The sequence below is a fragment of the Callionymus lyra genome, chromosome 15, assembly GCF_982586985.1.
Source record: "Callionymus lyra chromosome 15, fCalLyr1.hap1.1, whole genome shotgun sequence".
In the NCBI taxonomy this organism is placed as follows: domain Eukaryota; kingdom Metazoa; phylum Chordata; class Actinopteri; order Syngnathiformes; family Callionymidae; genus Callionymus; species Callionymus lyra.
Window position 1 is genome coordinate 7,571,197 of NC_141832.1, and position 27,249 is coordinate 7,598,445.

Consider the following 27,249-nt stretch of genomic DNA (forward strand, 5'->3'; position numbering starts at 1 on the left):
ATCTGCAATAGAATTATTGATTATTCTCAGTCAATCTAAAGTCAAACCTCAATAAGTCTGAGACATGTTGTTTCTGAGCATGACTTTGAAGATTTAATGCATAAAATGTGTTTGTTGGACAGAATATTCTCATTGAGTTCACACCTTCCCACGCCTCAGTCTGTATATTGTTTTTATTTTTAAATAAATGTATAAATATTTTGTTAAATATTCCGAGATTTTAAAACTTTAAAAAAAATCGTACTCATCCTATTCTTAAGACTCCTGTTGTGTTCTCAGTTTTATCTTGATCTTTAAAGTATGTACTTTATTGAATATTGTTTTGAATGTTTAAGCGCTTTGTGACCCTGGTCTAGAAAAGCGCTACACAAATAAAAATGACTTACTTTAGAAAATATGAATTAGGATTGCATTTCAGTAAAAGAAATATCTGCAATAGAATGATTGATTATTCTCAGTCAATCGAAAATCGAAAACCTCCATTAGTCTGAGATATGTTGATGTTTCTGAGCATTTTTTCTTCAATAATACACTTGTTTTCATTGATTATTTTACATTATTATTGCAATTTTTATACCTTATGATTTGTGTCTGGACTATACTACCATCTTTTGACGTTTTTCTTTCAAAGTTTTCCCCATTTTCTATTGAATTATTGCTCACCAAATCCCATTTTTCCTGAATTAGTCTCCTTCCCTATATAATGTGGATGAATAAGAACCTTCTCATGAGGGAGAACCATCTTTTTTCCACAACTATTTTTATGTAACATCTCGTCCTTCCACACCCTCCTGATGTTTTGTTACTATATATGGACCTGAGTGGGCGTTTCTGCTGCGACACTAGAATCCTCTCCACGCCAGCGTTCATCCACATATTTTTGCTTTTGCTTGTCAAAAAACCCCAAAAAAGAACCCCACACACACTGGGCGGGGGTCCAAAGGGTCGCCCTTGCGTCGCTCGAGGGGGTCCAGGAGTCCAGCGAGGGGCCTCGTCGCAGCGGCGGGCGGGGAGGACTGTGGGAATTTGTAAAATGCTTCTCTCTGCAGCTGAGCCCGAACATCAACACACCGCAGCGCCCCGCCCCCCCTTCAACTCCCTCGACCAATCGCAGAGCTCCGAGCCCCACGGTCAGCGTCTCATTCGCCGGATTGACCTTGACCGCGGCCAATGAGCGCGGCGGGTGGGCGTGACCAAGCAAGTTCGGTTGCACCGGACGTCGCTCATCAACTTTTGCTATCAGCAGCAGCAGCCGAGCCTCCGCAGAGCTGCGGCTAATATTTGTGCAACGAGGAGAATAATAATAATATGAATACAAAAATGTCCGTCGTCGTCGCGTCGAGCTTCTCCTCCTGAGCCCGTCCATGTTGTCCGCGAGAGGCGCCGCGTTCCACGGAAGAATCGACGGAAAGACGCGGAAAAAAAAGGTTTTTCTCCGGGAGGGCTAGCGGTGATGTGTTGCTAGGCTAGCTCCCCGAGCCAGAGACCCGCTTGTTTGTCCAGCCGTACTTTCGTTGACTACTACATCCTCCCAGGTAAATCTTTTATTATTATTATTACTATTATTATCATTTATTTGTCGGGAATCTTCATGCATTTTTTTGGCGCTGCATTCGCAAAATCTGCCCGACGACAAGTGGGGCTTTCAGCGCTAACTGGATGCTGCGGTGCTGCCGAGAGCTAGCATGCTAAGCTACTAAGATAAGGAAAAAACCTGCAACTTAAAACCGCAATAAAACACTTTAAACGACACCATTGTTGACGCTCTAGGATCGCGTTTAAACTGGAGTGAATCTACTTTAATGTCATCGATCCGAAAACGCAAAAAAAAAGATCTGCGAGCTTTGATGGGAAACACTTCTGTCAACTCATCATTTTATCGGTTATATTCGTTATTTACTGTATATTATAACGTGTTTATTGAAATGCAAGCGACGGATGACGAGAAAAAGATTAAATCACGTCTGACGTCGAGTCTCGGGGTTTCCCGCCGATCCTTGAACGAAAATAATAAAATGTATTTACGTTTATGAATCTAAAAAGAATGCATTAAAGTGTCTTAAGTCATATTTATATATTAAGTCTTAAAGAATGGAATAAATACGATTTTTTTTTTAAATTTTAAAATCTCAGAATATTTGGCAACGTATTTATATATTTATTTAAAAATAAAAACAATATACAGATTGAGGCGTGGGAAGGTGTGAACTCAATGAGAATATTCTGTCCAACAAACACTGTATTTTGTGCATGAAATCTTCAAAATCAGCTCTATAATATTTAACAAAACATTGTATTATTTATGTTTAAATATACATTTGGATCAAATCGTGGCGTTTTTTCCCCCCCATTTCGCTTGATGCATTTAATTTCGAATTAGTCTAAAACAAGTCTGAGATTTAACTTAAGCTTAAGCAGCTGTAAATTCCGTAACACCCTGTCAATCACCGATAAGATTAAAAGCACCTTTTGAGTTCATTTTTAGAAATGCATCTGTAGTCGAGTGTCTGACTGTCGAGTCCAGATCTCGGCGCGCGTGTCGATCAATACTCTTGTTTTGTTTGCGTCTCTGGAGATATTTACACTCTCACTGTGTTTGTCTCGTGCTGCATTATGAAAGTTTATCTTTTAAATTCATCTTTTCTCACTTAAAAATGCTTTTTTAATTTGTTGTTAATGATGGCAAAAAAAAAAATCCATTTACAAAAGTGACATATACTATTACAAAGCACTTGTTGTCCAGTCGTAGTGATGCTTCCTCTTTATACTCGTGTCTTATTTCACTTTGTTTCTGTGCCGGCAGCATGCTGATGGTGGGAGGACATGGACGGATGCACTAGAATGAGTGTGAAGGAGCTGTGTGAGACCGATGACCTGGCCACCAGTCTGGTGCTGGACCCTCTCTTGGGGTTCAGCACCCATAAAATGAACATCAGGTGACGTTTCTTTCTTCTCCGTAGAAAGACGTGTATTATTGTACAGAAGCTGTCGAATCCATGCCGCGTCAACATTTCATATTTTTATTATTTAGTTAATACTTTTCTGTTTTTTGATGACTAACGTTTTTTATTATTATAAAAGAAAATGTTCAGACGTGAGCTTCATAACCGGAGCTTCGCGACAGGAAAATGGTTTTAAACTCGGTTCATTCTCGACCCCGTTTGCAACCTACAGATGTTTCCTGGTAGTGAGCCGCTCAATATAACAATATCTGGAGGAAAAAACTAAATGTTGTTTAAAAGTTTCTACACTTTTACCAAGTTTAAAAAATGTATGAAGAAATTTTACTCGTTTAAATTGTTCTACATTTTGGATTTATTGTCCAATAACGGAACTGGTTGTTGATCACAAAAACACTGGACATATCTTCCTTCATGTAACTTCAATATTCTCTTGATATCCACGAGCCAATAGTCAACAAGAGGTCGCGTCACATGACCTGCATAAAGTTTTTAAAACCATCTCTGATGGACGTGTCACCAAATTAATTCCTCCCACACACACACCTCGAACCAGCCCCTCCTTCACTCAGACTTCTTTCTCTGAATATATTTTCCTTCTCTTTTAACCCCCGCCTTTTATCCTGCTCTCCGTCCACAGCCCGCCTCCGGAGGTCCGGCGCTGGGGGAACCTCAAGGAGACGCTGCTGCGCTTCCAGCGGACCCACGACTTCAGCGCCACCTTCGAGGCTCTGATGGTCGGCGAGCTGGCCAGTGAATACTTCAAGTCGCTGGGGGGTCACCGGCAGGAGCTGCTGAGACAACATGTAGGTTTTCAAACCATCTAAAGAGTCTTGACTTGACCTCCGTTGACGACTAATCGACGACGGTGTTTGCAGGTGTATCGCTACCTCAACGCCTTCCTGCTGGACAGCGGAGTCAAGATCGAGTCCTGCGACAGATACTCCTCCGAGACCAACGGCGCCAGGATAACCTCGACGAGACAATGGTGATTTTTCTTGCCCGCACTCGTAACCGTTACGACGCCAGTGCCCTTGACGCTGACCCCGGCTCCGCAGGTTCGCCGGGGAGCGGGTGGAGGTCCTGCTGGGCTGCGTGGCGGAGCTGAGCCCCGCCGACAGCGCCGTGCTGCAGACGGGCGTCAACGACTTCAGCGTCATGTACTCCACGAGGAAGCGCTGTGCGCAGCTGTGGCTCGGCCCCGCGGCGTTCATCAACCACGGTGAGTCTGTTCGACGTTTGATTTGAAAGAGACGAGGGGATAAAATGCTCTAAACAAGAAAATACAAAAAGGAATTCAGATTATTACTTTCCGGGTAATTTGCCAACCAACCGCACTCGTAACATCGTCCTCTCGGCCGTCACTCCTTGACAGATGTAAAACTAAATGAGTTCCTGGGTTAGACGCCAAAAACTACCCTGCAGGAACGACTCCAGATTTCTTTTCCCGACTATGGTTCCGACGTTCCCTTCTCCCCCTGGAATACCGTCTTCATCCTGAATTCACCGAAGCTGGTTTATACATTCATCGTGCATCACGCACGTGTGTGTTTCTGAGAGGCAAACAAAAAAACGCTGCCATTTACAGTAAAAAAAAAAAAAACCCTGACAGATGGGAATGGGAAACACCTGTAACCATGGCAACCGTTGTCAACAGAGACCGTGAGACTGCGGCTCCTGAATGCTGATTAGATCCAAGTTCAAGTGAGGTGATATTTTTTAGTGCTCGAGTTTAAAACTTCGGAGTTGTTGTCGTGGTGACAATTTTTTGAGGTTTACTTTCGACGTTTATGCGCAACATTCTGACGCATCTTTAGTGACATCGCATGGATACGTGTTGTCATTGTGTTACACTTTAGTCTTATTTGAGTTTAAACACCTTGGATATAATATTTTCAGTCTTGGGATGAGCCAAAAAGTCAATAACTTCTATCATATTTGCCTCATTTGTAAGTTCTAACTGTGCTGTCGATGGAAATGTTTGTTAAGAAACACTTGTTTCGATCTGGATATGTCAGCTGCTGATCTTTATTCACTTCCTTCTCGTCGTCTGCTGCCCTCCAGTGGACCAGACAGGAACGTTTTGACGGTCAAGGAGCGCTTGTTGAATTTGTGGAACCACAAATTTTTTATTTACTCGTTGGTTAAAGTTGTTTATTTGAATCAGGAAAACAAGCAGTGGCTGCTTTGACACAAGTTTGGATGCATTTCTTTTCTCCCGTCTTGTCGGCCAATGACAAGTCTGGCAGGAGCTTCACTGAGATCTTTCTTTTATCCATCAAATGAAGACCTTTTTTTCACAAGAACAAATGTTTGTTTTTAATCTCACACTCTTAAATTTTATTTCAACAGACTCTTGTTGGAATGTAACTAGTGAGAACTCCTAGAAGATATTGAAATACCTTTCCACGAATGATGGCAAAACCTGGAGTAATGCAGATGTATTTACCTTCATTATTCATCCATGTTTGCTTCGTATGCTAATCCTGAGAGCGACTCTACAACAGACCAATAAAACGAGCCCAAAATAAACCTGGAGCCCAAAATAGCTGCAATATAAATAATGTCTTTGAACGCAGCTGTGATTGTTTCTCTCGCACGCCGGCGAAAAAAAAAGCAATCTGTGCAGCGCACGCTTTTGTTTTCCTGCTGATTAAACTCCAAAGAAACACGAGCCGCGGCTGGAAAAAAAAGGGGGGAATCGATGGTGGCGAGCCGTGAATCATCGCAGCTGCCGATTCTAGAGAGCGTCCTCTGTGTAACGCATACGTGTGATGTCGTCATGTCACTAAATAATGTTTTTTGTTTCTCTATCAATCTCCCGGACGAAGACTGCAAACCAAACTGCAAGGTAAACGGATAAACATCTCATTTGTTTCTGCCACGGGGGTCTCCCTCGGGTTCCTTTCGTTCACGCCCTGACTTCGACCTTCTTCCAGTTCGTCCCCGGTGAGAAGAACGGAGCCTGCGTGGAGGTGATCCGACCCATCAAGCCCGGGGAGGAGATCACGTGCTACTACGGCGCCAGCTTCTTCGGCGAGGGCAACGAGATGTGCGAGTGTTGCACCTGCGAGAAGTACGTGAAGCGCCTCAGGAAAGGAAAACCCAGATGATTAAAGAGTCCTGATCCGTGTTCCTTTCAGGAAAGGAGAAGGCCACTTCAGACACCGAGGGAAGAAGCCCGACTGCGAGGAGACAAAGGACCCTCTGGGGCAGAAGTACCGCCTGCGAGAGCGCTACCTCCGCCACCACAGGGAGAAGGGACACTCCAAGCCCATGATCCCAGGACTCCACTCAGGTCTGTTTTTCCTTGTTTATATGTTCGTATCTTACCAGGAAATACAGGCAAAAAGCTTCAGAAATAGATCATATAATCCATTATTTTCAACTAAATTGTTGTTCTGTTCGTTTGTTGTTGTTGAATTTAAATTCTGCCGTTTCTCAGACTAGTCACAAGGTTCCGGCAACCTTTGGTTTTCAACGTCAGGTGTTAGTTTTACTATGTTCTTTCGTCTCAATCCAGTCAACAGTAACAGAACCTTAAGTGGAAGTAAAGGGATTCGATCAAGGTGTTAAGTGTAGGACGACAACAAAGATAATTAAGATAGAATGAAAAGACAAATGGGGCGAATCAGACTTCCATTTCAGACATTTTGGTGAATGTACAAATACAAATGTAAAGTTGGCTATTATTATATAATTTAACACTCATTGTTTGTAGGCGTCTGTACTCATCCTGTGTTTTTTGTCCTCAGCCATCCCCTCCAGGAACTCCTTCACGCAGCAGATGAGGAGAAACGCCTTGAAGAACCGAAAACTGCATCCGACAAACAGGTGGAGGCTCGGCAAGCAACGGCTCTCCGGGAAGTCCTCGCGGAACGCCTGCGCGGACCCTCTTCAGAGCCGGATCCCCCCGGCGCCCGCCGTCGCCACGAAAGACCTGCGGGTTCCGGTGCGACGCCACTCCTTGGAGTTCCTGCTCAGCTGCAAAGATCCGAAGAGCAAAGAGCGAGCTCTGCTGCTCCAGCTGGAGGAGGCGACGACGACTTCTTTGAAAGAGAAGAAGTCGACGGTCGGATGTAAACGTGCACGCAAGGAGGCTCCCTGTGTGAACAACCACACCATGGCGACACGGCAACAACCAGCACTAGTACCCGCACCCGCACCCGCTCCGGTACCGGTGGTGGACACAAGCAAAGTTCTGAGTGAACCGGCACTGACCAGGACGAGGAGCTCCGTTCTCGTTGCATCTTCCGCCTCGACTCAAAACTGTGTAGAGAAAGTCCAAAAGAAAGTCCAAGTAAGGGGAGAGACGGCTCAAAAGAACGAAAGTCAAAGCGACGACACAAACTCTTCTCTTAAATCTGAACCGCACAAGAACACGCAGGTGTCCGAGGAGAGGTCGACGAAGGTGCCCGACAATCCGCTCATCGCCCTGAAGCAATACCTCACCGTCAGGCTCTCTCGACTCTCAATGCCTCAGAAGGTTCGAGTGGAGAAAACGGTGGAAGACATGGCCGAGAGGGCGGAGCTGAGGGGGAAGATGAGGCAGATTCAGGGGCTCAGGCCGCTCATCCCACTGCCGGCGGAGGAACCGTCTCCTCCGGTCGCAGCAATAGAGGTGGTCGAGAGAAGCAGGGAGGTGAGGGTCAGTAAAGAGAAGGTCAGAAAACCACCCGCACACAAGCGTGTGGCAGATTCATCCAGTCGTGACCAGGCCAGAGAAACGAAGGTCCCGATAGTTCCTGCACAAAACGAGCAGAAAGATGACGTGAATGACGAGAGCAAACAGAAAACAAACCCAGCGGAATGTAATGTTACAAAGACCCAGAAAGATGTGGAATGTGAAAAAGTTTCTGTCAGGAATAAAACGGAGGAACCCATACATGTTGTCGGGCCTGGAGAGAAAGTCCCCGTAATAACGTCGAGTCCACCTGCGGCACCTGCAGCGCCTGTGGCACCTGCACCACCTGCAGCGCCTGTGGCACCTGCAGCACCTGCAGCGCCTGTGGCACCTGCACCACCTGTGGCGCCTGCACCACCTGCAGACGACGTCGTCCTCATCAGGCCAGCGAAGGTGTTAGTGTCCGACATTTTGAAATGTAACAAACCTCTCGTTGATAAAATGTTACGGGGAGATTTGCCGTCTCCCGTAGAACAGAAGAGTCCAAAAAGTAAAATCAGGAGGGGCCGAAGTCGCCGCATGGCACAGAAAAGGTTCATCCAGAGACGGAAGATGCAGCACAGGGCGGCTAAGGCGAAGGCTCAGGAGAGGAAAGGCATGAGCGGAGTTGACGGTCCAGTTACAATCAAGACGGAGACTTTTGAAAGTCAGATCCCGTCCGGTCAGAGGCGCGAGGGAACGCCGGTCGCCTGTCTCAACAATCTACCTCTGAAGTCCCACACGTCAGGCAGGACTCTGTGCAACCTGCGCTCCAGCATCAGCCCCCAGGCTCACATCCAGTCCAACATCCCCCTGAAGAAACGCACCTTCCACAGCTCCGTGGACGCCGAGGTCGTCCAGAACGCTCCGGCAGCTGCCAGCGAACACGCAACCCTACGGGAAACCAGGCAGAGGCTCAGCTCGTGTCCGGACGAGGGCGGTGGTGCCAAAAAAGCCGAGCCGGGGAGAGTTTTCAGGTCAGACAATCGGAAGCGGAACTGCAAGCGGAGTTGTCGCCAGAACCCGCTCAAACGTGTTCTTCGGCCCAGAGGTACCGAAGACGCGCGCGGCCATTTGATGAGAAAAGTTCGGAAATGTAATGTGGAGCGACTGGATGAGGGTGAAATTGAAAATTCGCAGACGCTTGAGAGCGTGCCAAAGGAAACCGTACCCCCCAGTCAACACCAGTCGAACACCCGCAGCAGATTGCCCTTGAAAAGCGAGGAGGACTCGTCGCAGCACGACATCGACTCCGAGCATTCGAATCTCGACTTCAGGATTCGCTTCAAAAGGAGACGAGGGAAGGTTTGGGAGATGCAGTGTTCGGGAGCAGACAATATGACGCTTAAGGCCGAAAGGGAAGACGAGTTGACTTGTGATCCGTTCAAAGCCATCATGGACTCCGTGTCCATTCTAAACAAGGAGATGCAGAAAGCTCAGGCAAACGTTCAGGCCAGTCGCAGGTCGAAGAATCGGTTGCGGATAAAGGGAAGACACAAACGCACCGTTTTAGATACAAATGTCGCTCCGACTGTGGTCGAGGCTCCCGAATCAGTTGAGCTTACGACATGCGAGACCCCAGAGGAGGACAGGATAAGTGAAGCTCCCACAATCGAGGCGGTGTCTGTGATCAGGAAAGAAACGAAAGTCGAAGACGGCCCTTTAAAAAGTAGCTGTGACGAACCGTTGCCGGAGCTGGACTGTAACGGTGTCGCTCTGCCCGTTCTGAAACTACGGAGAAAACTGGAAGATATCTGGGAGGTGGGCAGCGAAGAGAAGACCCCGTCGCCGGAGTTCAAGCTAGAGGCCAACATCAAGAAAGAGTTCAGAGGTCAGGCACTTGTGAGGAAAGGGCTTCTCGAAGCCGGCAAGCTAAAGGACGAAGCGCAGAACAGGCCCAGCTGCAACCTGATCCCACAGAAACCAGACCCACTCCCGGTGTCTCTCTCGCTGTCTCCCCTGTCCCTGTCGTCCCCCCTGACCGACATGAGACCTGAAGTCATCAACTCGGCGACCAGCGTCATCACGGAGAGGCTGGAGTTCCACAACGCGGGAAGGAGGGTCCGGCACAAACTGGAGCGACCGCACAAAAATCTGCCGCAAGAACCCCCCTCCTGTCTCAGTCACAGTCTTCAGCAGATCGACAACAGTCTCTCCCGGCTGTCCGAGGGCCTGTGCTCGTCGCAGACGCTGGAGAAACCCTCGGCCTCCTACCATGCTTCCAGCTCCATCAACCAGCCTCCGTCGGCTTCGCCTCCATTCACACCCGAGAACATCCTGGCCAGCGAGGCCGCCTTCCCGAACGTGTGCGACGATATTCTGGACTTTCAGTGTCTGAACTTTGAGGGTTACGACCAATCCCAGAACATTCTTCCCTCCTCTCCCTCAGACCTCTGCGCCCTCGATCAACCCACAGATCCCTTCAGCAGCCCCCTGTCCCACAGCCCGTCTGACACCTGGAATTCCGAGACGCCGTACTTGGGACCCCCGAGTCCAGGAAACAATTTCTCTAGTGAGGAACTACAATTCTTTCCTGGTCTTATCCCTTCAAAAGCCAGATCTGCTCCCTTGGACTCCAAGGATGGTCACAAGGAGAGACTAGCTCCCATCTCCAGTTTCACCTTCTCCGGTCTGTCAAGTTCCGAGTTGGCCATGAAGGATCGGATTCTGAACAAAGGTACCGGATCCAGACTGACCAAAGAAGACATCAAGTGTCAGCCGCCCCCCATCTTCAATAGGCCCCGGATGTTCAACCCAGCACCGCATCCTGTCGCACCGTCGACTTCCACGAACGCCAAACCGGGCAGTGGCCAGTTGAAATCCCAGCCCAACCTCAAGTCACTTGGGCCGTTCCACCGAATGAGCATTCCCACCAAATCCAACGTTTTCTCAAACCCTCAACCCAGCACGGTCCGAGTCCCCCAGGTCCCGACCGTGAGGTCGACCCCTCCCGCTCAAGTGACCAACAAGTTTATTTCGCCTCAACTGTTTGCTGTGAAGAATCCCAACCCGCCCGACAGTCCCCTCAACTTCTCAGAGAAACCCTCGTCCGTCATCCACAGAGTGCTGAAGTTTCAGGGAGGAGGTCAGACTCAGAACCTCTACAGTGCCCCCTGCAAGGACACTGGCGGCAGCACGCCCATCTCCAAAAGCTTCAGCCCAAAACAGGACAGTGGGGAGATGACCAGCCAGAGACTCGGTGCCGAGCGTCTCCATAAACCTAACATTCCTCTTCAAAGCTTTGGGAAGGAGATACTCTATCAAGGGTCCGATGTGGGGGTGTCGCGTTCCTTCCAGTCCCACACCAGCAAGCTCGACTCCTCGTTCACTCAGTCCTTCAGTAAAAAGTTGCCCTCCGAGAAACAGGAGTTGAACGAAAACCTCCATAAAAACTTTGCGGCGTTGCCGAGACCCTTCTTCTTCCCCAGCAAAGTCCCGGAGAGTTTCTTGCCGCAGCAGGACAAGAACTGTAAGCAGGACAAACCCTCGCACTCCACCCCGGACAAGCACCAGCAGTTCTACAATCAACAGGATCCTTTCGACTTCAGCTTCGGTTCCAACCTCTCGTCTATGCCGCCGCACCACAGCGCCCAGGTGGGCCGCAGCACGCCTCCCGGAACACCAGCCAACAAGAATCTGTCGAACTCGCAGGGCTCTTTTCCGTACGGATACCAAGGACCTCCTTACGTCCTCAACTTCAGCGGTGATCACTCGCTGACCCTCGGCCTCAGGGACGGGCCCGACGGCTACCCGGGCCTCGGCCCCGCGAACTACACCTACCATTGCCTGATGGAGCCGTCGGGTACTCAAGGGCGGCTCGTCCTGGAGCCGTGCGGACCTCAGTTGTCCAACCCGCCTTCGTTTTCTCTGGGCGGGTTTTCGGGGCACAAGGAGGAGCACTGCCGCAAGGACGTGCCGCAACAGCAGTTCCAGACCTCAGAACACCCCAACGTGTCCCACTACGGACCCGTCACGACCTCTCACTCGATGGGGTCCACCAAACCCCGGCGGGTGCGGCTGGTGGTCACGGACAACACGGTGGACTTGGATCTCCAGTATTCCGACTGATGCATTCTGATGGACTCTCCATTTGTAACTGTGAATAAAAAAAACAAACATTTCTGAGACATTTTAAAGACGATATATTGATCTGTGACTCGTGACCCAGATCCAGTGGGCCCCGTCCTCTTACCGACTTGTAACATAGGTAGACTTTTTAGACGTTGCGGTGCCGCCATTGGTCCCATCGTACTCCTGTTCTTTCCTCAGGCAGATTTGCGGCCTCATCTTTGGTATGTTCATATGACTTTTTAAAAACACCCGGCGTGACGTCGCCACGACTTTTTGATAGATCCACCTTTTTGTTTTTCTCCCCCCTTCGTGGACGTCTGTGCGTGTGCATGAAGGATCTCCAGGGATCCGAGTACGATACCGTGTGTCAGCGGCCCCCTGCATGTAGTGTACAGTAATATCTAATATATATTCAAATATATAAATGTATAATATTCGACTTTTTCTGAGTGAGAATGTGACTTTAGTTGCAGCCGTTTTCATGCTGCCCTTGTTCCAGGATAGTTACGGTATTTTTTACTCTTGAAATCAGCTGACGGAACTAGAGTAGAAACGAAAGTTTTTTTCTTTTCGGTATAAAACGATTTAAATAAAAAATGTTCTGGGTTTGAACCGAACTGGTGCTTCTTGAGAGGCAGAGGTTTGGTTCGTCGAACGAGTCGAGGCTGAAGGAAGTGTTTGTCTCAGCCGCTAGAGGGCGCACATCGCTATGAAATCACTTGCTGACTCTCGTCCACGAGCACTTTCCAAGGTCAGGGGTTGAAGTCTCGCGAGTCTAAAAGTAATGAATAAATAAAAACAAAAAAAAAAACGAGTTAAATAATACCATAATTGTCTCACAGATTTATTTTTTATGAGGAAAATATTTAATTTCTGGGCCAGTTAATCCTCGAACAGACAATCTGGAATGTTCTGAGCGAAGCTTCTCGGACACAAGGCCAACTATTTATTTGAGTGTCCTCTCCATTGATGGTGCTTTAATTTATATTTCACTCAGACTATTACATGTTTCTATGGTTATTTAAGGAAAATGGCATATGATGATATTTACATGCTGTGTATCGATTAAAGACTTCCTGTTCCTGTTTCAACTTATTAACACCTTTTGGGTTTTTTTTTTTTCTACATTTGTCTTTACAGAAATCTGCTGTAGAAATGTTCACCTGTAGCTCATGATATTAAAAATACTTAATTATAGCTTTTGTTCCGAGTGTTTACTCCAGATTCTTGTTGACCTTAGCCACGCCCACTCTGCTGTGATTGGTTCATCACCACGTGTCATCAATCCGGGAAGACTCCACTTCCAAAGGGAACTCGTTGTATAAACAAAGCGGGGCGTGATTACAGCTGGCTGGAGGAGTGAAGCCATTATTACGTAATAATGGACTCTCGTAACCTCTTGTTCGCCCAGATTTCAGAGCTGCTGCTGAAGTAATACGTTCAAAACATCGTCATGATGAGGGAATTACTGAATCTTGGAGAGAAATACTTCAACATTTACTACATGTTAGGAGAGTTTTCACATAAGTACTATCACTTTAAATTGAGCTTTGATTCATGATGTTATAAAGACATGTTTTTATTGAATCTTATGTGATTTGCTTTTATATACATTGATTTAAAGGGACATCGTAAAAGGAAAAATATATGTGAAAGTATTTTTTTTATTTATCGTATTTAAAGGGTCGTTATTAAAATGTTAAAAGTCCCAAACTAATCAGAAATATGTATGTTTAGATTATTTTAAATGATTAAATGAATATTAGAATTCGTCACAAATCTTCCTACATTCTAGTTTTACTCTGTGTTATTATGACAATTGTTTATTATTATTATTATTAAGTAAGTAAGTAATTTATATTTGTAGAGAAGCCCGAGCTGTGGGGTGTAAGTCTGGATCAGATCACTGATGGAAGGTCTGACCATGAATAGATCTGAAACCAGAATTTTAAAGTTGATCCTGAAAGAAACTGGAAGCCAGTGAAGAGTTTGAAGGATCGGAGAAATGTGAGTTCTTCTACTAGAGCGGGTCAGAATTGACAATCCTGTTGATATTTCAAATGAGCTCATCTCCAGAACGATCACTGCTATTAAAAAATGCTTAGAGCAGAAAATTAAACATGTGCGAAAAGGTCATTCTCAACAGCTGCCGTGCTGAGTTCACAGAGAGGGAGTGATACAAAGAGAAGAATGTAAAAACAGAGAAAGCGAATCATAATAAACGTCAGTGATTGAACTGGATTATGAACGTGTTCGTCCAGATTATTAATCACCCTCGTGTTTGCGTCATGATCCAAAGACGCCGCTGCCTTCAGGCTGCATCGTAATCCCAGGAGTCCAGGAAACGCCGGGAAACATGCGAGCAGCGCAGGAGATGTTGACACGAGGTGCCGATGAATAATGGAGAATAAAGGAGAATAATGGAGACTGGGAAACAACAGCCGCGTGACGCCGTGTCTATTTCCAGATGGAAGGATCTGAGGCGGTGGTTCGCCCGCTGCAGCGGAGGAGTTTGACTTTGTTGTCGGTCTAATCGCGTCTCGCTGCAGATGATCCTCCTGCTCTTCTTCTTCTTCTTCTTCTTCTGCGCTCGTCCTGGTTATGAAAGACGAGTGGCGTCACCGCGGAGCAGAAGTGGGTCAACCAGGGAGGAGGAGATGCTCCAGGAAGTGGGTCCGGTTGGTGGTGGTGGTGGAGCGTGGACGGCACAAATCACAAGCCGGTATTCTGCTGCAACGGTAGAGGATGGTGACGCGTCCTCTGCCGGGGATTTAGGGGGGGGCAAAAAAAATGGAAGGTTGTGATTCGTTGACAAGTTTTCTCTCTTCGTTCAGTCCGTCCGCTGACCGAACTCTTGTTGTGTAACGGTTTCCAGAAGCGTTGCGGCCAGAATAACCCCCGCATGAGTCACTGAACGCAGAGGTGGACGCCCTCCGCGGTGAGAGGTGTCATCTCGTTCACATCACAGAAACACATGCCTGGTGAACAACCACTGCATGTTCGGACCAGAACCAGTCATTAGCTGCAGCGCGTGACAGTTGCTAGCTCGACTCCAGGAGGGCCACGTTTGATGACATGACTGCTAGTGTGTTTTATTGAATATCAAATTTTCAAATCTGCGTTTGCTCATTTTTGTGTTGCAGTTAAACTTACGGCCACTAGATGCCAGCAGTCATTAAGTCCTCCGCAGCCTAAGCAACAATGAAATCCCGGCGATGACTGAGGACGAGAGGATACAGTGACTCCAGCAGCTTTTAAAGCTGATGTTTGGACATATTTTAGTTTAAAAACAAATAAAAGCAGTTACGACTGAGGACGAGAGGATACAGTGACTCCAGAAGCTTTTAAAGCTGATGTTCAAACATATTTTGGTTTAAAAACAAATAAAAGCAGTTACGACTGAGGACGAGAGGATACAGTGAGTCCAGCAGCTTTTAAAGCTGATGTTTGGACATATTTTAGTTTGAAAACAAATGAAAGCAGTTACGACTGAGGACGAGAGGATACAGTGACTCCAGCAGCTTTTAAAGCTGATGTTTGGACATATTTTGGTTTAAAAACAAATAAAAGCAGTTATGACTGAGGACGAGAGGATACAGTGACTCCAGAAGCTTTTAAAGCTGATGTTCAAACATATTTTGGTTTAAAAACAAATGAAAGCAGTAACGACTGAGGACAAGAGGATAAAGTGAGTCCAGCAGCTTTTAAAGCTGATGTTTGGACATATTTTAGTTTGAAAACAAATGAAAGCAGTTACGACTGAGGACGAGAGGATACAGTGACTCCAGCAGCTTTTAAAGCTGATGTTTGGACATATTTTAGTTTAAAAACAAATAAAAGCAGTTATGACTGAGGACGAGAGGATACAGTGACTCCAGAAGCTTTTAAAGCTGATGTTCAAAAATATTTTGGTTTAAAAACAAATGAAAGCAGTTACGACTGAGGACAAGAGGATACAGTGAGTCCAGCAGCTTTTAAAGCTGATGTTTGGACATATTTTAGTTTGAAAACAAATGAAAGCAGTTACGACTGAGGACGAGAGGATACAGTGACTCCAGCAGCTTTTAAAGCTGATGTTTGGACATATTTTGGTTTAAAAACAAATAAAAGCAGTTATGACTGAGGACGAGAGGATACAGTGACTCCAATAGCTTTTAAAGCTGATGTTTGGACATATTTTAGTTTAAAAACAAATAAAAGCAGTTATGACTGAGGACGAGAGGATACAGTGACTCCAGAAGCTTTTAAAGCTGATGTTTGGACATATTTTGGTTTAAAAACAAATGAAAGCAGTTACGACTGAGGACGAGAGGATACAGTGAGTCCAGCAGTTTTTAAAGCTGATGTTTGTTATCATTGTTTTTTTTTTTTTCTTTTGTCGGTATTTACTGCGCCTCAAAATACTTTGAAAAAACTGCACAATATTTGGAAGAAAATCACATTTTATAGTAACTTTTTTCTGTGAAATGATTCCTGCATCAAAGGAGTTCGGGGAAAAACTTGACTGCTTCTGTCTGGACAACCTCAGTTGAACCTCGACGTCAGTTAAACTGTCTTTTTAAAATTAAAAAATATCTTTTTTTTCTTCACGCTTGGATGTTTAATATCGACAGAAAAGCGACTCGTACGTGAAGTCAGTCGTGAACAAGATGGAGGTCCGACCTCGACCCGTGTTAGCTCGTCACATTAGCAACTTTTGCTCACTTGCTGCTCAGTTCAACTCAAGACTCCTCTCCTCCTCCTCCTCCCCCTCTTCCTCCCTCCCTCCCTCCCTCCCTCCCCCGCTCCATGTATGGCAGCAGCATTGCAGCAACACAACTGACTCACTCCTGACTCACATTTGTGGGTCACGGTGACAGAACTGTCGCCACGTTTTTCGGGGGTTAAAAGAAAAAGATTCCGTTGCATTCGCTTGTGAGGAGGAGGAGAAAAAAAAATGGAGAGAATCTTCTCGCAGAAGTCCAGAACATCAAAGGCACGAGGAGGGAGGGGTGAGTCTTGTATCTGGGTAATGATGGAGGGGTGAGGAGGAGAGAGAGAGCGAGAGCGAACCAACCAGAGCGGGAGAGAGAGAGAGGGAGCTGCAGGGAGGAGGGCGAGCGAGGGATGAGGAGATCACTGGACCGAGGGAGGAAGTGTTACTACAGAGCTGCTGGAGGAAGAAGAGGAGGAGGAGGAGGAGGAGGACGGGTGGAAGCGGAGGACACTCTCCATCCTTTCGGCCGACGGCAGGACTCCTTCGACACACCTGACGCGCCGGGAAGGAGGTGTGCGACAGTGATTCTTCCTTCCTTCATCCCCCCATCTTTCTTATCTCCATCGCTCGCCCCTCCACTCCCTCTCTTCCTCTGCACGGCTCCGGCTCCTTGTTCTCCGAGCGGGATTTGTATTTCAGCGGAGATCCGACCAAAGTAAGACGACCTCGGGTGATGTGGATCGACGTGTGTGTGTCTGTGTGTGTGTGTGTGTGTGTGTGCACGTCAAAGTTTGTGTGCGACTCGTCACGTGACCTGAAGGTGTCAAGTGTTTCCTGTGGACTTTGATCTTCTCCGACTGATGCTCGGAGGCTCCGCCCCCTTCTCACTGTACCACGACCGCAGTGCAAGTTCGGTCGGCGGGTCACGTGAATCCAGGAGTCGGCGTGGGTGTCGACCCCCGAGGGGGCCGGGCGGTGAAGTCCTGCATGAGTGTGCGAGGGACCCCTGGCTCAAGAGGGCGAGGGGTCGCGAGCTCGGGTCAGTCCGTGAACGATCGATCGTCGGTGAACTTTAGCTCCTTCATCGCCGGCGTGAGATCCAACGTCAAGTCGAAATGTCCGAGGTTGCACATTTTTTTTCGAAATCCCAGCATCCTTTGCTGTCTTCGGTCCAATAATTCCAAGTATGAGTTACTGACGCTAAACCTGATGGAGTTTTGACAAATGTCTGCATCGAGAACGTTCACCGGAACACAACTGCTTCTGTCACGGCGGCCATATTGGAACATCTGGGTCGCCGTCATACATAGTGTCAAGAGTTTCTTCACCGTGTTGTCATCTACCTGTGAGGATGAAAGTGTCGCAACAAGGAAGTGGCCAAGTGTCATTTGAACAGGAAGTAGCCAAGTTTTGTACTAACAGGAAGTGGCTCAGTGTTGTACTAACAGGAAGTTTGCTAAATGTCGTACTAACAGAAAGTGGCTAAATGTTGTACTAACAGGAAGTGGCTAAGTGTTGTACTAACAGGAAGTGGCTAAGTGTTGTTCTAACAGGAAGTGGCTAAGTGTCGTAGTAAAAGGAAGTGGCTAAATGTCGTACTAACAGAAAGTGGCTAAGTGTTGTACTAACAGGAAGTGGCTAAGTGTCGTAGTAAAAGGAAGTGGCTAAATGTCGTACTAACAGAAAGTGAATAAATGTAGTACTAACAGGAAGTGGCTAAATGTAGTACTAACAGGAGGTGGCTAAATGTAGTACAAACAGGAAGTGGCTAAGTGTTGTACTAACAGGAAATTGCTAAATGTAGTACTAACAGGAGGTGGCTAAATGTAGTACTAACAGGAAGTTGCTAAGTGTCGTACTAACAGGAAATGGATAAATGTAGTACCATCAGGAAGTGGCTAAGTGTCGTACTAACAGGAAATGGCTAAATGTAGTACTAACAGAAAGTGGCTAAATGTCGTACTAACAGAAAGTGGCTAAATGTCGTACTAACAGGAAGTGGCTAAATGTCGTACTAACAGAAAGTGGCTAAATGTCGTACTAACAGGAAGTGGCTAAGTGTTGTACTAACAGGAAATGGCTAAATGCAGTACTAACAGGAAGTGGCTAAGTGTCGTACTAACAGGAAATGGCTAAATGTAGTACTAACAGGAAGTGAATAAATGTAGTACTAACAGGAAGTGGCTAAATGTAGTACTAACAGGAAGTGGCTAAATGTAGTACAAACAGGAAGTGGCTAAGTGTTGTACTAACAGGAAATTGCTAAATGTTGTAGTAACAGGAAATGGCTAAATGTAATACTAACAGGAAGTGGCTAAGTTCCGTACTAACAGGAAATGGCTAAATGTAATACTAACAGGAAGTGGCTAAGTGTTGTAGTAACAGGAAATGGCTAAATGTAGTACTAACAGGAAGTGGCTAAGTGTCGTACTAACAGGAAATGGCTAAATGTAGTACTAACAGGAAGTGGCTAAGTGTCGTACTAACAGGAAATGGCTAAATGTAATACTAACAGAAAGTGGCTAAGTGTCGTACTAACAGGAAATGGCTAAATGTAGTACTAACAGGAAGTGGCTAAATGTAGTACGAACAGGAAGTGGCTAAGTGTCGTACTAACAGGAAGTGGCTAAATGTAGTACGAACAGGAAGTGGCTAAGTGTCGTACTAACAGGAAGTGGCTAAATGTAGTACGAACAGGAAGTGGCTAAGTGTCGTACTAACAGGAAGTGGCTAAATGTAGTACGAACAGGAAGTGGCTAAGTGTCGTACTAACAGGATGTGGCTAAATGTCGTACTAACAGGAAGTGTCTAAATGTCATACTAACAGGAAGTGTCGTAGTACAGTTCGCTTGAACTGCTTCAGTCTTGGTGTTACTTGTCGCCTCTTAATTAAATCTTCCATATTTGAAGAAAAGAGCAAATCAAACGACTTGAGACCTTGGCTCCTGCACAGGTTTTAAATGATGTCATATGCCACATGTGATGTCACTCAAAGAAACAGTGTCATTGCAACAGAACAAGCGTCATGAGGCGTTATGTAAAAGTGCAGGACGGACGTAAAAGACGATTTTTCTCTCCCTAAGAAATGCAAGTTTTGCTGGAGTCTCAGGAGCGTCAGTCACGGCTCCAGATGCCTTGAAGCAGCTCCTGCGACTCTGAGATGTAAATAAGAGATAAAAGCAGCTGCTGCCTGACGTGATGCATCCGTGCAGCGAACTAGTGCCGATGATTCTCAGCCTCGCCTGGACGCACCGCCGCTCTTTATCTCCACCATTGTTGTGCCACCACAGTTTCGTGGCCTCCTGACTTCGGCCGTCGACACAAAAGCTGCGAGATCTTTGTGTGGTGGACGGTTCGCCCACATGTCTTCTGTTGCCACGACGACGTGGACGCGGGCAGAGACAGAACCAAAACCACCTTCACAGGTGATCCAGAGCCATTTATCCTCCCTCACTCGAGAACCAAACCCTCAAGATACTATATATAATTCCAGTTTAATACTTAAATGTTCAGTACTTTCCCACTAGGGGGCGCCAACCCTGTGACACCATCTAGGGAAACTTGTTGAAAAGAAATATAATAAAAGAAGAAAAAAACTCAAATTGACAGAAACACTTTTAAAAATTTTTAAATCATTGTCACGACGAAACAAAAACAAAAAAGAACTAAAAAAAATAATTATTTTATTGTTTTAAGTATTTCTATACTCATGACTTATCAACAAAAACTCAAATAACTGGACTAAGTGTCAAACAAAGATATTTGAAAAAAAAATATGAGAGGGAGAACAAATATATATAATAGAAAAAAAGTTTTTTAGTTTTACTTTTAATGCATGGTTAACAATAAGTTAAAATAAAAGTGTTTATCGTACAGGAACAGGAAGTTTCTTACTAACAGGAAGTTTCTGAATGTTGTATTAACAGGAAGTGGCCAAGTGTCATAATTACAAGAAGTGGCCAGGTGTCATACTAACAGGAAGTGGCTTAGTGAGGTGTTAGCAGGAAGTGGCCAAGCATTGTACTAAAAGGAAGTTGCAGAGTGTCGGCTAACAGGAAGTGGCTAAGTGTAGTACTAACAGGAAGTTGTAGAGTGTCTTATTAACAGGAAGTTGCAGACGGTCTTATAAATAGGAAGTGGAAAAGTGTCTTACTAAGAGGAAGTTGCAGAGTGTAATACTAACAGGAAGTTGCAGAGTGTCATACTATCAGGAAGTTGCATAGTTTGTCTTATTAACAGGAAGTTGAAGAGTGTCTTATTAACAGGAAGTTGCAGAGTGTCTTATTAACAGGAAGTTGAAGAGTTTCTTATTAACAGGAAGTTGCAGAGTGTCTTATTAACAGGAAGTTGCAGAGTGTCTTATTAACAGGAAGTTGAAGAGTTTCTTATTAACAGGAAGTTGCAGTGTCTTATTAACAGGAAGTTGAAGAGTGTCTTATTAACAGGAAGTTGTATAGAGTCATACTAACAGGAAGTTGCAGAGTGTCTTATTAACAGGAAGTTGCAGAGTGTCTTATTAACAGGAAGTTGCATAGTGTCTTATTAACAGGAAGTTGCAGAGTGTCTTATTAACAGGAAGTTGCATAGTGTGTCTTATTAACAGGAGGTTGCAGAGTGTCTTATTAACAGGAAGTTGCAGAATGTCTTATTAACAGGAAGTTGCATAGTGTGTCTTATTAACAGGAGGTTGCATAGTGTCTTATTAACAGGAAGTTGCATAGTGTGTCTTATTAACAGGAGGTTGCAGAGTGTCGTATTAACAGGAAGTTGCATAGTGTCTTATTAACAGGAAGTTGCATAGTGTGTCTTATTAACAGGAGGTTGCAGAGTGTCTTATTAACAGGAAGTTGCATAGTGTGTCTTATTAACAGGAGGTTGCATAGTGTCTTATTAACAGGAAGTTGCATAGTGTGTCTTATTAACAGGAGGTTGCATAGTGTCTTATTAACAGGAAGTTGCATAGTGTGTCTTATTAACAGGAGGTTGCAGAGTGTCGTATTAACAGGAAGTTGCATAGTGTCTTATTAACAGGAAGTTGCATAGTGTCTTATTAACAGGAAGTTGCATAGTGTCTTATTAACAGGAAGTTGCATAGTTTGTCTTATTAACAGGAGGTTGCAGAGTGTCTTATTAACAGGAAGTTGCAGAGTGTCTTATTAACAGGAAGTTGCATAGTGTCTTATCAACAGGAAGTTGATCAGGACGAGTGTCTCTTCTGTCAACACCACAGCATCAAACATTCCTCTGGCTCTCCGGGCGCTCGATTGCTTCGGCCTGGCGAGCAGCTGCTGCCGGATGTTGATTAATTGACAGTTTAGTAGTTTGAGGTCAGCTGGGGAGGAGGTCCGCGATCCCGCAGTGGACAGTTGGCGCTTTCATCGCCACCTGTGGACTCGTCTGGCAGCTGCGGCGATTTTAAAACGGCTCATTAAAAATGTGGAGGCGACTCCGGGTCGACGCAGGACCTCGACCACGTCCTCTGCCGCGGCGCCTTCGAGCAGAACGTCAGAGCGAGGGATGTAGTTCACACGTCCAGATTTAGCCTCTTCATTTCTTTCTCTCTGTCTGGAGCGATCTGGGACAGTCAGGCCTCCCCTGCGCTCTGTCCTACTTCAGCGCTGCCCTCACCTCATCTTCTGCTGGGCTGGAAGCTGCCGACGTAAGTGGGCGGAGCCTGAGATGTTAATGACATCATCAGCATCGAATGGTCTCGCAGTGTTTCTGTGTTAGCGTAGCAACAGTTAAAAGCTAGAAACATGAGTTTCTTGAACGTAGCCATCAGCACAACTGTGCCCAGCGTACCTCGGTATTGGAACCCGCCTTTATACGCGGACTTTAACATACAATTGTAAGTGAAGAGTTTCTTTTACAAACTGTTGCGTTACAATATGGAGGCGGGGAGGTTCTGATAAGACATGTTGCTGTACATCATGGGAGCCAGGTGGTAATGTTACAAACTGTTGCGTTACAATATGGAGGCTGGGAGGTTCTGATAAGACATGTTTCTGTACATTATGGGATGCCAGGCGGTAATGTTACAAACTGTTGCGTTACAATATGGAGGCTGGGAGGTTCTGATAAGACATGTTGCTGTACATTATGGGATGCCAGGCGGTAATGTTAAAAACTGTTGCCGTACAATATGGAGGCGGGCGGGCGGTTCTGTTAATTACTTTTGTATACAATATGGGTGTGGGGAGGTATTCTTACAAACTGCTGCGGTACGATATGGAGGCGGGGAGGTATTGTTAAAAACTGTTACGTTACAATATGAAGGAGGGGAGTTTCTGTTAAGTACTTTTGTGTACAATATAGGAGTGGGGAGGTATTGTTACAAACTGTTGACCTACAATATGGGAGTGGGGAGGTATTGTTACAAACTGTTGCAGTACAATATGGAGGTGGGGAGGTTCTGTTAAGTACTTTTGTGTACAATATAGGAGTGGGGAGGTATTGTTACAAACTGTTGAGCTAAAATATGGGAGTGGGGAGGTATTGTTACAAACTGTTGCAGTACAATATGGAGGTGGGGAGGTTCTGTTAAGTACTTTTGTATACAATATGGGAGTGGGGAGGTATTGTTACAAACTGTAGCGCTACAATATGGGAGTGAGAAGTTCTGTTACGAGATGTTGCAGTACAATATGGGAGCGAGAGGTTCTGTTAAGAGATGTTGCGGTACAAAATGATAGCGGGGAGGTTCCGTTAAGTACTTGTATACAATTTGGAAGCAGAGAGATGCTATTACAAACTGTTGCACTACCATATGGGAGTGAGGAGGATTTTTTTTCCCCCCATAAACTTTTTCTTCTTTTACGTCATCACTTCCTGAATCTGTCTCTCTTCTCTCTCTTCTCTTCTTCCTACGACACAACCTTTTTCTTGTTCATCTCCTTCTTCCTTCTCTCCTCCCTCCCTCCGCTGTGAGGAGGAGACGAGGAGCTTCATTGATCGTCCCACGTGGACTCTGGTCTCTGACTCACTCGCCGGTTCCTGGTGTCCAGAACCTCCCGGCAGCCGATGAGTCGTCATGTCCCGAGAAGAGACGACTCTCTCCGGCAGTTTCGGCGTGTGAGGGGTCAGCCAGGGGTCAGCCAGGGGTCAGGTGCTCCTGTGAAGATGTTGCGGTGAACATGGACATGTTTAGTTTTGGTGTCGGAGCCCCGCGGTGGTCACATGGTCCGCCTGCAGCCGTGGAGCAGCAGCTTAAATATTTCAGGGGCCAGTATGTCAGGGCCGCCTCGTCCCCTGCAGCGACTCTCTGTGGCTGCTTTATTCATGAGCTGCTTTCTTGCCAACTCGCCGCCATGACTCTGTAACCGCCACTTGAAACTTCCCTTCAGCGAGTCTTGGCGACGAGGGTGTGACTCGTCGACGAGCTAACAGGAAGTGGCAAAGTGGGGAAGTTAAAGGAAGTTATACAATTTGCTGCACAAACCAACAGTAGTTGAGTATGTGCTTTTACAGGAAGTAGCAAATCATTGCCCAAACAGGATGTAGCACAATGGTTGCCAAACAGGAAGTAAGTGAGTATCACATAAATAGGAAGTAGCCAAGTGTGCAACAGAAAGTAGATAGACATAAGTAGAAGAGTGTTGTTCAAAGAGGAAGTAACCATGTTTTGTTTAAACAGGAAGTAGCCAAGTGTTGTTAAACAGGAAGTAACCAAGTTTTGTTTAAACAGGAAGTAGCAAAGTGTTGTTCAAACAGGAAGTAACAAGTTTTGTTCAAACAGGAACTAGCCAAGTGTTGTTTAAACAGGAAGAAGCAAAGTGTTATTCAAACTCGAAGTAGCAAAGTGTTGTTCAAGCAGGAAGTAACAAGTTTTGTTCAAACAGGAACTAGCCAAGTGTTGTTTAAACAGGAAGAAGCAAAGTGTTATTCAAACTCGAAGTAGCAAAGTGTTGTTCAAACAGGAAGTAACAAGTTTTGTTCAAACAGGAACTAGCCAAGTGTTGTTTAAACAGGAGGTAGCCAAGTGTTGTTTAAACAGGAAGTAACCAAGTTTTGTTGAACAGGAAGTAGCCAAGAGTTGTTTAAACAGGAAGTAACCAAGTTTAGTTGAACAGGAAGTAGCCAAGTGTTGTTTAAACAGGAAGTAGCCAAGTGTTGTTTAAACAGGAAGTAACCAAGTTTTGTTGAACAGGAAGTAGCCAAGAGTTGTTTAAACAGGAAGTAACCAAGTTTAGTTGAACAGGAAGTAGCCAAGTTTTGTTTAAACAGGAAGTAGCGAAGTGTTGTTTAAACAGGAAGTAGCCAAGTTTTGTTGAACAGGAAGTAGCCATGTTTGTTTAAACAGGAAGTAACCAAGTTTTGTTGAACAGGAAGTAGCCAAGAGTTGTTTAAACAGGAAGTAACCAAGTTTAGTTGAACAGGAAGTAGCCAAGTTTTGTTTAAACAGGAAGTAGCGAAGTGTTGTTTAAACAGGAAGTAGCCAAGTTTTGTTGAACAGGAAGTAGCCATGTTTGTTTAAACAGGAAGTAGCCAAGTTTTGTTTAAACAGGAAGTAAGTAAGTAAGTAAGTAAGTAATATTTATTTTTATAGCGCTTTTCGAGACCAGGGTCACAAAGCGCTTAAACAATCAAAACAATACTCAAAAAAAAGTACATACTTTAAAGATCAAGATAATACTGAGAACAACACAGGAGTTCGAGAAATTCAAGGAAAAGCCTGAACAAATAGAAACGTCTTAAGATGTTTCTTAAAGGAGTCAGTAGATCCATCAAGCGAAGTAGCAAAGTGTTGGTCAAACTGGAAGTAACCAAGTTTTGTTTAAACAGGAAGTAGCCAAGTGTTGTTTAAACAGGAAGTAGCCAAGTGTTGTTTAAACATGAAGTAGCCAAGTTTTGTTGAACAGGAAGTAGCCAAGTTTTGTTTAAACAGGAAGTAGCCAAGTGTTGTTTAAACATTAAGTAGCCAAGTTTTGTTGAACAGGAAGTAGCCAAGTTTTGTTTAAACAGGAAGTAGCAAAGTGTTGTTCAAACTGGAAGTAACCAAGTTTTGTTGAACAGGAAGTAGCCAAGTGTTGTTTAAACAGGAAGTAGCAAAGTGTTGTTCAAACTGGAAGTAACCAAGTTTTGTTTAAACATGAAGTAGGCAAGTTTTGTTGAACAGGAAGTAGCAAAGTGTTGTTCAAACATGAAGTAGGCAAGTTTTGTTGAACAGGAAGTAGCCAAGTTTTGTTTAAACAGGAAGTACCAAAGTGTTGTTCAAACTGGAAGTAACCATGTTTTGTTTAAACATGAAGTAGGCAAGTTTTGTTTAAACAGGAAGTAGCAAAGTGTTGTTCAAACTGGAAGTAACCAAGTTTTGTTGAACAGGAAGTAGCCAAGTGTTATTTAAACAGGAAGAAGCAAAGTGTTGTTCAAACTGGAAGTAACCAAGTTTTGTTGAACAGGAAGTAGCCAAGTGTTATTTAAACAGGAAGTAGCAAAGTGTTGTTCAAACTGGAAGTAACCAAGTTTTGTTGAACAGGAAGTAGCCAAGTGTTGTTTAAACAGGAAGTAGCAAAGTGTTGTTCAAACTGGAAGTAACCAAGTTTTGTTGAACAGGAAGTAGCCAAGTGTTGTTTAAACAGGAAGTAACCAAGTTTAGTTGAACAGGAAGTAGCCAAGTTTTGTTGAACAGGAAGTAGCCAAGTGTTGTTTAAACAGGAAGTAGCCAAGTTTTGTTGAACAGGAAGTAGCCAAGTGTTGTTAAACAGGAAGTAGCCAAGTTTAGTTGAACAGGAAGTAGCCAAGTTTTGTTGAACAGGAAGTAGCCAAGTGTTGTTAAACAGGAAGTAGCTGAGTCAATACTTAGTATCAAAACTAGCTCGAACTACTCAAACTTCTGTCACCTTAACTCGTAGACCCCGAGGGGAAGTTACATCACGACTCGCTGGTTCACTTCCTGCGTGTCCCAGAGGTGTATGTGTCGGGGGGGGGCTGACAGAGTCTGAACATCTGTAGAAGTCGGGGTCACCTCTGAACGCGTCCTGTGCGCTGACGTCAAAACGCTTCATGTCATAAGGATGCGGCGGGAAACTCGGACGCTCCAGTTCGTGGCGGAGAAAAATGGGTCGATCTGTTCTCATTGGAAGTTTCCCAGCGAAGTGTCGGGAGACGCCGAAAATATCCGAGTTCACGTCCTACATCGGTACGAGCGTCAGCGTGGAGGTGTGACAAGGATCCGCTCACACAACCGTTCACTGTCTCGATCGACACTGTTGTTGAGGCGACATGTTACACAACAATCTCCTGCACTCACACGACTACACACACACACACAACATTTGAAACACTGAGTCAACGTTTGTCACTGAAGAGACTCGTGTCGAGTCACTGAGATCTACAGCTGACATGAGTCACCAGTGTGTGTGTGTGTGTTTGTGTGTGAACATGTGTTTATATAAGTGTGTCAGTGTGTCTGCGTGCATGTGTGTCCAGGTATGTGTGTGCCCTTTCTGTGTGTGTGTGTGTGTGTGCTTGTTTTTGTTCTGCATGAATATCTGCGTTGTGAGTGTGCATATGGGTGTTTTGTGTGTGTGTGTGTGTGAATGCCTTTTTGTATGTTTGCATGAGTGTGCGTGCATGTGTCTGTTGTGTTCATGCGGGTGAGTGTGTGCATGCATGCATGCTTGTGTGTCTGCATGCAGGTGTGTGTACATGATTATTGTATCCGCATGTGTGTCTATCATGAGTGTGTGTGTTCATTAACGTGTGTGTGTGCATGTGTGTGACTGCGTGCATGTGTGTTTGAGGGTGTGCATGTCTGTGACTGCGTGCATGTGTGTTTGCATGAATGTGTGTGTGCACAGGTGTCAATTTGTGTGTGTGTGTGTTTGAGGGTGTGCATGTGTGTGTCTGCGTGTATGTGT

The 27,249-nt window shown here is 45.3% G+C and overlaps 2 protein-coding genes across 2 annotated transcripts in view; both read left to right on the plus strand.

The window, feature by feature from the left end:
- The first annotated feature begins 1,246 nt into the window (after positions 1-1,246).
- kmt5c (lysine methyltransferase 5C) lies at positions 1,247-12,891 on the plus strand. The gene is made up of 9 exons (XM_087809071.1): positions 1,247-1,535; positions 2,804-2,936; positions 3,601-3,766; positions 3,839-3,948; positions 4,019-4,182; positions 5,792-5,811; positions 5,900-6,036; positions 6,104-6,258; positions 6,716-12,891. The coding sequence occupies exons 2-9, from the start codon at positions 2,824-2,826 to the stop codon at positions 11,689-11,691; spliced, it is 5,841 nt and encodes a 1,946-aa protein (XP_087665197.1). The 5' UTR covers positions 1,247-1,535; positions 2,804-2,823; the 3' UTR covers positions 11,692-12,891.
- A 4,045-nt stretch (positions 12,892-16,936) lies between these two features.
- The window catches only part of shank1 (SH3 and multiple ankyrin repeat domains 1), a 72,568-nt gene continuing 62,255 nt past the window's right edge, over positions 16,937-27,249 (plus strand). Inside the window, exon 1 of the mRNA XM_087810172.1 lies at positions 16,937-17,105. The gene's annotated coding sequence lies outside the window, so the exon portion shown is untranslated. The remainder of the gene's footprint in view (positions 17,106-27,249) is intronic.

Excerpts from the sequence above, each read along its gene's own strand:
- kmt5c (XM_087809071.1), top strand. The coding sequence starts at position 2,824 with ATGGACGGATGCACTAGAATGAGTGTGAAGGAGCTGTGTGAGACCGAT. Across the intron at positions 2,937-3,600 it reads ACCCATAAAATGAACATCAG|CCCGCCTCCGGAGGTCCGGC; the intron begins GTGACGTTTCTT and ends CTCCGTCCACAG. Across the intron at positions 3,767-3,838 it reads AGGAGCTGCTGAGACAACAT|GTGTATCGCTACCTCAACGC; the intron begins GTAGGTTTTCAA and ends CGGTGTTTGCAG.